Source organism: Takifugu rubripes, chromosome 20 (assembly GCF_901000725.2).
Source record: "Takifugu rubripes chromosome 20, fTakRub1.2, whole genome shotgun sequence".
Taxonomy (NCBI): Eukaryota; Metazoa; Chordata; class Actinopteri; order Tetraodontiformes; family Tetraodontidae; genus Takifugu; species Takifugu rubripes.
In genome coordinates, this window is record NC_042304.1 from 12,908,609 (window position 1) to 12,919,427 (window position 10,819).

A 10,819-nucleotide genomic window follows, 5' to 3' on the forward strand; every position below is an offset into this window, starting at 1 on the left:
ACACTGAAACGCGTGCACGGAGTGAACAAAAGCATCAGACGTGCAGCATTCCTGCTGCAGCAGCCGTCTAATCAGCTGCAACCTCGTTATTCTCCTCTTAATGAGGTTTACTGTACATCTGATTTACCAACACGGACCCTCCTCCAAAAACAAGCGCGCCCATTTCTGTCTCCAGTCTTCATTGGTGGGAGCATTTTTATTTCATCTTTATTTTGTTACATGCATGTTGTCTAACATGCCCGGGAGGGAATATCCTTTAGGTAAGAGCCACGGCAGCTTTTCTCATCAGGAGCCTTTTAAAAAGCTAATTGGCCGAGCTGGTAAAGGTCACGAGGCTCAGCAGGAAGCAAATTAATCACTGCAGGTTCTGTTCTACCTTCAAACACGGGAGGACTTTTAATCTTTAAAAGTTGTGGGTGTTTCTGCTGAACCACCAGCGAGATTTTAATTGAAAATTTCAGTGTTGTGATTGATGGGATCATTCTCTAAAATGGCGAAACCCATGAAGGCCGTTCCGCAGAGCAAAGTTAAACCAGCGCACGTTGTGCAAACTAAAATACTAGAGTATTGTTGGGAAGACTTTATTTTCAAAAATAATTTGATGCATCATAACTGCAGCGCTCCTCAACGTGGAACATGAAATGGTGTCTGTCATCAAGAACATGTCAATGAATCGAAGCATGTTTATGTAAAAAAGGTAACAAAGGACAGTCATATGTTTCTATAGTCGTAATGGACTCCTCAATAGTCCTTTCTGCTTTGATCTGAGATTTGGTTTGGCACAGAAGACAAGGCCTACCTGGCCCCAAACACAGGAAATGAGAAACCGGATGTCCGTCGATTGAACAGCACACCTGAGGAAATATGAAAATATAGATAACATCATACAGTTGAGTAGTGCAAGACTGACCAAAAAGGTACTCATTTCACACCAAGCTACTTAGCCACCACGTTGTATCCATCAATAGAAGCTGAACTAAATCAACTTGTCAATATCTGGGAAAATGCAGCTTTGCCAAGTCCATCTGAATCTGGTACGTTCACCACTGAAGCAGCAGAACGGAAATCAACACGTCCGCTCTGTACTCAAAGGTGCTACCTTAACTGAAGGTTTCTTAGCTGGATCAGAAGGTCACAGTATTATCTTAAGATGAGTGTGTATCCAAGACGAGGCAGGCTCTGGGACAGTAGACATTTCCACTAGTGTACAAAACACACACCCACTTTTAATATTTCTTTCTGAGCCCAAATCCCAGATTTTTAAATTCACATATCAGAATGTGGTTGGTTACTGAGCGGCAGAGGTGTTGGTAGCAACAATAGGCTGGATTAAATATTTCAAGTACAAAATAAAATCTAATCACACTCAATATCAATAAATGATGAAATGTTTGATTTCAACCCCCAGTGAGCTTGTTTGTCCATGATCATGGCATTAATAAAATAGTGTCCAAGCCACTCACGAGACCAGCGGTTTCAATAGTATGGGAACAAACCTGACTGAAACACACCCGATACCGTTTGCAGACACACAAGCGTGCACGTGCAGCATAGCGACAGAAGCAAGGCGGCAGCGGAAGCTACTCCAGCTGTGTTAGTGCAAAAGATCACAACCATTGCTAACCTTAACCAACGGCAACGGGTTCGAACAACCATAAACAACAACCTGACATGTTGATGCCCTGGTGGTTATTGTTTGGAGTCAGATTTGGTCCTGCTTCTTTGCCTGTATAGTCGTGGGACACCCTCCGGGTCAGAGCCAAGTCTTATGACGTAGGCTGAGAATGGGTCTATGCTGCGGTGCTGCTCAGGACTGGCTGGAACGCCAACTCCAATTATTTGTTTATAGGACTAATTCTTGGATAAAAGTGTATCAAGGAACAGCTTCCATGTAGGTCCCCCCCCCCCCATGTAATCACGGTAGTCTGTGAAACATGGCTGCTTGGGCATTACTAACTTTATTGAGGGCCTATTTAAAGTCAGCACTGCAGCTGGATCAGGAAACGACCGGATCAGCATCGGCAAGACTGGTTTTTAGTGTCTGAATCGGATCAGGAGCAAAAAAGCTAGATCGGGACACCACTATTAATAATGCACCAAGAGGAGACATGCTTGCTTTCCTGGATGCTAAACTGATTCGTTAGAAGATAAATCTGTAACTGGGCTTTTAAAGGGGCTTCTGTGCTCACTGTTTAGTCAAAAAGAATAAACCTGCATGCATGTATAAATACCCTGCCCCAATCCAGAGGTGCGGAGGTCCGGGGCCCTCCAAAATGGTAGCGTCCTCTCCACATAGGTCGCTGTGGTCGTGAGAGGGTTCTGTTGCTCCTGTGATGGTGGGCAGCCATCGCTTGAGTTTAAGCTGGGTGGAGCTGGAAGAGCCTCATTTATGCCCTGAAAAATAGTCAATTTCAGAGCTTTACGTTGATAGATATAAGACGGATAACACGGAGGGTTCTCACTTTTAGATCTACGGGGACAGTTGGGGTGCTCTGGATTAAATCAGGAAGAGCTGCAGACGTGCACGTGGCCCTGGGAGGACTGGTCGGCTCTGTCCCAGTGGGGTCTATTTCACTGAAGGTGACACTCTGATCAACACTGAAGGAGCTGCTGTCCTCATCCTTGACAACAAAACCATAGAAAACACAATCATTTAGTCCATATTCCTAAACGTCGAGATCCCAGCAGTGTTGGTAATGTGTTACCAACATTTTATCACATACGGTACCACGTACTGTTAGCACCTTTAAATGTACTCAAATCTGAATTGAAAAAGACAATAAAATCCCTCAGTTTCTGCGGCCAGCATCCAAATTTAATGAAGTGTAGAGAATGAAGTCATTGCTGCTGTAAAATGATGAAAAGGCTCAAACCTGGATGTGACAGCAAGAGTCGCTGTCCTCGATCAACTCCAGGCCAGGCAGGTCCACTTCCTCAACCTGACACGTCGGGAAACCTTCCTGTTATACTGATTCACCCGTCTACAGGACAGGATCTAACACACCAACATATAGACGCTATCCTCATCACATCACTTCCATATAGCATCAAATAAAGCATAGAAACGGGTTGTGTTTCATTTCAAGTGGTGACCTTCTCAACAGGGACACTTCATCCTCTTTTGTTGCAAGTGTGTGTGGACGTGTTTTGATAGCAGTGTGTGCTGCACTGGGCCTGCAGCACTGACTGCATGGCTGCTAAGATAAGAGATTTGGACAGTGGCGAGTCGCAGCTTGCATTAAAAGTCTGGGTCAGAGAGAGGAAGTGAGAGGAATGGAGGGAGAGAAGATTTGAGACTGAGAGAGCGCGTGAAGATAAGAAGCAACTGAGACACAAAGCTGCAAATCCAGCTCGAGCGTGCAAGTAGTCCAACATGGATAACGACGCTGCTCAGCTATAGTAGAACATCAAAGACGTCTATAAGAACAGCAAAAAGAATGTGTGTGTTAGCACCTTTGAAGAGTGTGACACTGGGGTCAAACTGGGCTCCTCTTTGATGTCTGGAAGGTCAAGTGTTCCCTCTCCCAAATACATACTCACTGGGATGACACAGGCACAAAGCTACAGACAGAAAAAGGTAAAGGACAGAACATATTCTATATCTAGACTTCGTCACAGCTGAAACAAGTTACTACCAATGTCAGGTTCCATCTTTTATCATCTGGAGCAGCATATATGATCATTTATGCGTGTTTGTCTCACCTCTTCCCTGGCTGAAGGACTGCAGGCTATGCCGTGGCCCTCGCTCAGCAGGACTTTGTGGATATAGACGTCGTTCTCCTTGCGAGTGTCACACAGGTAGAGATGGAGAACATCTCCGGTGTAACAAGCCAAAGCTCCCACCAAAGGATTGTTGGTGCACAGCTTCTGAAATGAAGCAGCGGCCTCAAGAGTCCAGCTGCCCTGCAAACAGGACAAGACGTTCCTCCCATTTAAGCTCTCTGATGACAGAGCGTGTCCCAAGTAATAATCAGAATGTAGGAAATTGTCCTGGTGACTTTACTCCCTTTACCTTGGTAGGTTTAATCCCAGCAAGAGCCGACTGAACAGCTCGTGCTGGAAGCTCTGAATAACGAGCCCTGGAGAAAAGGGAGATTTACCTCTGAGCGTTCAACAACAGTCACGCTTTATATTGTTCAAATTCTAAACGTGGCGGTCCTACTTGAGGAACTTCAGACGGTTGCTCGGGACGACGGTCATGTTGCCAAAGTCAACGAAGTACACCTTTACGTGGGTGGGGCTGAGGATCTGGTGGATCACCACCCGGTAGAACCACATTCCTTCTGGACACACGCAGCAAACCTGGCCACGCCGGACGAATCGTTCAGGGAGGCTGTAACGTTCCGACACTTCGGGACACCTGTAACATCGTCTAAATGAGGAAAAACAAACATTTAACAAAATGAATTGAATTTAATATTTAACAAAAAGTGCTACTTCCATGTCTAAAAACCACCAGAACTCTTCAGTGAGATCAACATTATTCAGCTTAAGCTGCCACTGACATGTCCACCACCTCATTTCAATCATCATGTCCTCTGTCGTACGGGCTTCCTCGCTGTCACAGAAGGAGACGTAGAATAACCCGGGCGACTCCACGTGCTCCACCAGGACCTGCACCACGTCTCGTTCGGCGTATCTGGTTGGCTTTTTCAGTCGCTGGCTCTTCAGGGCGTCCGGGGGCACATTAGACCCGTAATGTAGCTGAGGAGGACAAGAGATTTCAAACATGTGCAGCTCACTCAGGCGATGGGGGACTCTGCTAGAATACACATCAGCTGCTGACCAGACTCACGTTTAGCTGTGGTTCGGTGCTCAGCTCCATCACATGACCGAGGTCAGCGGGTATGACGGCCTCGTCATCAGCGTCTTCCTGCTTGCTTTCCCAAAGAGACTTCCCACGGCTGAGGTAGTAGCTTGGGGAAGGCTGTTCCATGTCCAAACTCTCAGCCTCCTTTAAGTCTATGACATCATTCCAATAAAATGTAAAAAATAACAACTCAAAATGCTTTATATTTATATAGCAACACAGATCACCGAAGTATTCAACAAATACATTTCCCTTTGGACGTTAAAAAAAACAAAAAACTGCTGTTAATGTGACGTAATTCACCTGAATATTCCAGCCCACACACACCTGTCTGCAGGGCGTCACTGTCCGGTACGACACTGACGAGCCAGTGCTGCCCGCTGTCCCGCTCTGCTGGCTTCAGGACAAGCGTGTCACTCATTGCGTCGACCAGTTCAGTGACACTGACGAAGCCACTCTGCAGCAGCGGCAACTCCTCACCGTAGAATCTCTAAACAGTGAGAATAAACAAGCTAGAGCCCCTCTGGTGACATCAGATTAAGAAACTTCAGTAGCGGGACGGTTGTGGAGCTGTCAGCTTCAAAGTTATGCTGTTTAGAACTCAGGAATAAATGTAGCCTCACTATAGCCTGCTTTTGTATTCACGAGCAGCTTTGTTACTACTGTGGGATGCAGCGGCTGCCTGATCAGTCCGATCCTGGGGCAACCACTAAACTCCTCCAAGGGCTGTATGAAGCATCCCACCATGATGCATGGGCTACAGCTAATGGAAGCACCTTTCAACATGAAACTCCATCCACAGAACCGCTGATGCAGATTCCATATGGCTTTAACATACCATACGAATCAACATGCCAGATATAATTAATAATCAACTTCAGCAAAGTAGTCAGTTTTGTTTTTTTAAATCCAGTGTCACCAGATCCCAAACACAGGTAAGTTTGGGACTGCATATTTTACTGATTGATTAAATGCAATCTTGCAGGTTGCTAAGAGATGACAACATTACGCTCCAAATCCTCGACATTTATCCCTAAACATGACAACCTATAGATATTAAAATCATCACCCAATGACATTTACCTTGTACTCAGCAGGGACATCGTGCACAGACAATTCACCTCCAGCTTGACTTACAACCTGCAGAGTCAGGCAGGAAAATACATACAGAGTGTGTGTTTGTGTGTAGAGACACACAAAACTACATATTATAACATTATTAGTTTAAATTAGCTTTGTAACATGTCTAAAGATAACATACATTACTATTATAATAAAAAACAAAGAATGCTGGAAACGTAACCTTTCTTAGCTTGTCTTTTAACTCCTGGCTTATGGTACCAGCTACTCCATTCTCTACGATTTGGTTGCAGAATTCTTTTTCCAGCTGTGGGAAAGAAGAAACGCACGTGAACTTGAAATGTAGACCTCCAGACGCCCTCCCGTCACAGTCCAAACCTTTTGGAGAAGCTTCTCGAAGAGCTGACCTTCCTCATGGTTGGTTTCTTGCACCTCTGGCTTGTTGCTAACAGGTACCGAGTGCCTCTGAATGGGAGCTACAGTCGTCTCAGACGGGGGGGGACTCCCAGCACTCATTGGGACTTCAAATAGGTTTATTAAGAATTAAGATGAAACCAATATAAAAAGTTTGTAGCAGCTTCCCTAAAACTAATGAAGGCATACCTCTGGATGAAACACCTTGAGTTTCTGTCAGCTTCTGAACACCGTTAACTGGACAGGTCCAGTTCATCATCTTGGTTTTGTGAGGCCCCCACATCGTCCTTAAGGACACAACTGAACCCAGCCTGTCCTGATGAATGACAAATAGATCTGCCGCTGTCCTCAGCATCTCTTGAGTGGAGTAAAAGCCAAAGTTCTGGACATGCAGCGGGTGACCGAAGCAGTGCAGGAAGGAGGTCTCCAGGTCAGACAAACGAATTGGACCCTATAAACATTATATCATGGTGGGAGAAGCACGATTAAACAGTAGGATACTTCCTCTCAACAGCTCGAAGCAGTAGTTTGGAAGCAATATAAGAGGTATTAAGTACATACCGTTGACAGGAGTTTTAGAAGCTGTGCCCTAAGTTTGGCTGGGATAGCCGGGGGTGCCAGACCTCTTCTTGGGAGGAGCACATGAGGAGATTGGTGATAAAAGCGAGGGGGGCAGTAGGACCGGTGTCCCCTCTTGAACCTCTGGTTATCCGCCTTAGACGTCCGCTGTTTGGCTACAAGTTCCTCAATATTTTGGGTGGACTCACCACCAACACCTGCAGGTCACAGCCAAAAGTAAGTTGAGGTATTGGAAAGGCAGATGAAGAGGCCTAAGCAATATTACCTTTTAAATATATGGTGCCATCCTGTCTGAAGTTGATGGACACCACATCTGGCATGGTCGTCACCATGTCCATGATGTTAGTGAAGCCCAGCTGTGCCAGGGGCAGAGGGTGACCCAACAGGGACACATAATCTCTCCGCAGCTGGTCCGGGTCCAAACCCAGTTTAGACGAAATGAGCAAGGAACGGATGTCTTTCTTAAGCTTTTGCAAAATCTTGTCCTGGTTCATCTTTCTGCAATCAAAACTAAACGACAAAATATAAAAACACTGAAATGAATTCCCCAAATACTTTAAAACACTTTAGAAACGTGTGGCCACGTGTTACCACTTCAGTTCGTATCGTTTATGTGGTTTCAGCCCTTTGAGGCTTAAATGTTGATACCTCATAAAACCCACCTTATACCCAATATTAGATCATAATTCTCAAACGTATTTCTTTACCAGGATAAAGTAACACACACTTGAACTAAACCAGACCATTTTAAGAGGTTAAAATGGCGCCCACCGCCTGGAATAGAAACGTCAAGTTTGTAAACCAGCAGGGTTTCGACAAAGTTGCAGGTTTTATGAGGCACAGATTAAAGCATTGACGGCATATTTACTTTAGTTGAAGCAGTTTTGTAGCTAATGTCCTCAGACGTACCGTGACAGTTGGGTTTTCTGGATGGTGGCGGCCCAGGGTTGGTGTTCGACCCCCGCCGGCCACACCTGCCTGCTAACTCGGAAAAGCACAAACTTTGTTTAGAACACGAAATGTTTACCTTAGCTAATAGATTTACAGTCTTAGATAAGCAAAGAAGGCGATTTTTGTGTAATCGAATTCAGATAAAACATTCCGCTAATGTCCGCTAAATGCCTCAGTAGCGACACCATCTGTCCAGATCGTGTATTGCAACAGGGAGGATCTACGCATGGTCGGAGGCGTTACGCACATAAAATGATCCTATATTTGGTAGAAAGATATATATTTAAAGATATCTATTTATTTACGCCAATGTAAAAAGACAGAGACGAGAGCACTTAACCATCATGGTGTAATTTAATTAAAATCAAGGTTGTCTTTCCAGGGCTTCACTCTAAAACGTTATTTTACCACAAAAACAGTTCATGGTAGTTTTATTTCATTATAGGTTTGATTGTTTATTTTGGGCTACATTCTTCAAACCATCATGAACTTGCCCAGCTGTTCTGCGGTTCATTAATGGAAGATCCTTTTTCAAGGCTGGACATGGTGGAGATTCCCAGAAGAATGAGTCAGCCTCCAACTTAATTTTCACTTGATTAACAGCGCAGCAAGGAGGAGGATTCCATCTTATCCTGTTAAAGCAGGAAAAACTGCATCAGCTCTTCGGTGAGAAGCCAGTGAAAACACAAGGTGGCAGCTTGAATTTTGCTGTTTTACTTTCTCGTGCAAAAGTCTGCAGCTCCTAGTGTGAAAACAACATGCATTTCACTTAAAGATTGTACATTAAACTTATCTTTATATACATTTCAAAATGTATCCTCATGTATTGCTTTCATGGATTAGCTAATGATGGCATGTTCATTGTATTTATATTAGTTTGACAAATAAGATGGTAGCGAGTGGTCCTCCCACCACGACCCTCCCCAGCCTAAAAGTCAACCTAATTAACAATGTGTTTGCTTTGTGTGAACGCCAATTTAGACTGAAGCAGCAGCAGCAACAGCGGAATTCACCTGCAGGTAAACTCATTCTGAAGAGTTGCTTACAGTCAGAAAGAAAACCAACCACTCACTTGGTCCCAGCAGCCTTTACTCAAGTGCTCTTTCGCACAGAGCTTTCAGCCAGCATGGAAAAGTCCAGTAGTGGCCGCTCAGGTCGCACATCCAGATCCAGAATGACCCCCAGGAAGGAAAGGGGAGCCTTAGCGCATGTTGGGGGTCACCGTCAATCAAAGCCAGGCAGGACCTCTGAGGCAACATCAGTAAGGAAGGAAAAGACAGAGAAGGCAAAGGTGGCTGTGGAGCCGGATGAAGTGAAGCGGAAAACCACTGTAGTGGACATAGACAGCGTGAGAGAGGAGACGAAGGACGGGAGCATTGGACAGCTGGAGGCAGCTGAGCAGGACGGTAAGAGACAGCGTGTTGTCCATTTTTACCTTCCTCACCTTTAGCTTTTCACTCTCACAGAGGTGGTTTTGGGTCTCTGCAGGTCTGAAGCGCAGGAACCTGGGTGTGTTTGAGTTGCTGCTCATGGTCTTCGTCTTGGCTCTGGTTCTTCTCTTCTTCCCTCTTTCCATTTGGTTCTGTGTCAAAGTACGAAGTGAACTTTAGCTCACGCAGAAACACTCACCCGCTGAAGCAGCTTTTTATGTCTTAATTTGACCCTCCAGCTCTGGTAGGACCGAGTGAATGATGTCAGTCATCTTGATTGACAGGTGGTGAGGGAGCACGAGCGAGCTGTGATTTTCAGGATGGGTCACCTACTGCGTGGACGACCCAGAGGACCAGGTTGTTGCAATCAAATCTCTGACCCTCACAGGTCACTCCCCCCATGTATCTCATTTCCTGCTTCCCCCAGGTCTCATCTTCTACCTCCCTCTGCTTGACGTGTGCCACAAGGTCGACATCCGTCTGAGGATGCTGAAGATTCCTCTCCATACAGTAAATATTCAACCCGACAGGCAAAATCAGTCCAGCTGTCCTGCATAAAACAACTGAAGGTGAACTCGTGCAGGTGGTGACGAAGGACCTGGTGAGGCCGGAGCTGAGCGCGGTGTGTTATTACCAGATTGAGAATCCGGTTTTGTGCAGCTCGGCTGTGTCCACGCTGACCCCGGCGCTGCAGACCGTGGTCCAGGCGGCGATCCGAGACGTGCTCGGTCAGCACACGTTCAGCCACGTCCTGCTGCACAGGAGGAAGATGGGACAGAAGATACAGGCGGCGGCTGATGCCACTGCCTGCCGCTGGGGCATCAAGGTGGAAAGGGCAGACATGTAAGCTTCACTTATATTCCTGCCGTGTTTTGGGAACAAGAACAAAAAGGTTGTTTCAGTTAAGTTTCAACAAAAAATGTAATCTTCTGTTTTGAAGAAAACTGTCAGGTTTGGTGATGAAAGGCGGATTTGTAAACTTCAGAGGGATGGATCATTTCTGTAAAATGCTTCAGTTTGCTTCAGTGTGTGTGTGTGTGTGTGTGTGCGTGCGCACGTGCCGTAATAGCTGTTCGCCCTCCTGACCTGATTTTCTGACAGAGATGAGTTCAGTTTTCCTGAGGAGCTGCAGAAGAGTTTAGCTGCTGAGACAAAGCCACACCAGGTCAGCTCTAAACAGCAATTCTCTAGATGAAAGGACTTTTAAACAGATGTTACAGATGTTTTGTAAAGAACACGTTTGACAGACGAGTCCCTCTGTCCTCCAGGCTGGAGCGGAGGTGCAGAGAGACGTCTGGGAGGGCTTCAGGGCTTCTCTCCGCCTCCTCCACCCTGCGCTGGTCCTCCCAGTCAACCCAGACCTCCTCAGCATGACTCCCGACGTCTCTTCCCTGCCTCCCCCTCCTCCCCCCGCTGAGGAGGCTGATGGAGAGATGACGGACGGAGGCGTGGAGACCGACTCGCCGATGATGTGACGGATGTGAAACCTTAGCATTCAGCGCGTCAGCAGAGAATAATGATGTTGTGGAAATAAAGGATGAATAAAAAAAGCATA

The 10,819-nt window shown here is 45.9% G+C and overlaps 2 protein-coding genes across 5 annotated transcripts; one reads left to right on the forward strand and one right to left on the reverse strand.

The window, feature by feature from the left end:
- Positions 1-565: 565 nt before the first annotated feature.
- On the reverse strand, positions 566-7,948 carry tdrd5 (tudor domain containing 5). Of its 3 annotated transcripts, none has more exons than XM_029828696.1 (18): positions 7,793-7,948; positions 7,149-7,393; positions 6,866-7,080; positions 6,494-6,755; positions 6,269-6,411; positions 6,114-6,197; positions 5,894-5,950; positions 5,138-5,300; positions 4,796-4,962; positions 4,517-4,704; positions 4,163-4,372; positions 4,013-4,079; positions 3,703-3,903; positions 3,454-3,561; positions 2,874-2,939; positions 2,463-2,621; positions 2,232-2,394; positions 566-854 (listed from the first exon to the last, which is right to left on the reverse strand). In XM_029828696.1, the coding sequence occupies exons 2-18, from the start codon at positions 7,375-7,377 to the stop codon at positions 796-798; spliced, it is 2,541 nt and encodes an 846-aa protein (XP_029684556.1). In that variant the 5' UTR covers positions 7,378-7,393; positions 7,793-7,948; the 3' UTR covers positions 566-795. The 3 variants fall into 3 exon arrangements, with proteins under 3 accessions (XP_029684556.1, XP_011613340.2, XP_029684555.1); XM_011615038.2 differs by having other exon boundaries at positions 5,114-5,300; XM_029828695.1 differs by having other exon boundaries at positions 5,114-5,300; positions 7,752-7,942.
- Positions 6,986-10,810, forward strand: nphs2 (NPHS2 stomatin family member, podocin). Of its 2 annotated transcripts, XM_029828697.1 has the most exons (10): positions 6,986-7,099; positions 8,371-8,500; positions 8,816-8,853; positions 8,947-9,240; positions 9,323-9,426; positions 9,549-9,621; positions 9,692-9,774; positions 9,848-10,107; positions 10,366-10,429; positions 10,533-10,810. In XM_029828697.1, the coding sequence occupies exons 4-10, from the start codon at positions 8,961-8,963 to the stop codon at positions 10,737-10,739; spliced, it is 1,071 nt and encodes a 356-aa protein (XP_029684557.1). In that variant the 5' UTR covers positions 6,986-7,099; positions 8,371-8,500; positions 8,816-8,853; positions 8,947-8,960; the 3' UTR covers positions 10,740-10,810. The 2 variants fall into 2 exon arrangements, with proteins under 2 accessions (XP_029684557.1, XP_003974393.1); XM_003974344.3 differs by lacking the exon at positions 6,986-7,099 and having other exon boundaries at positions 7,985-8,500.
- Positions 10,811-10,819: the final 9 nt, after the last annotated feature.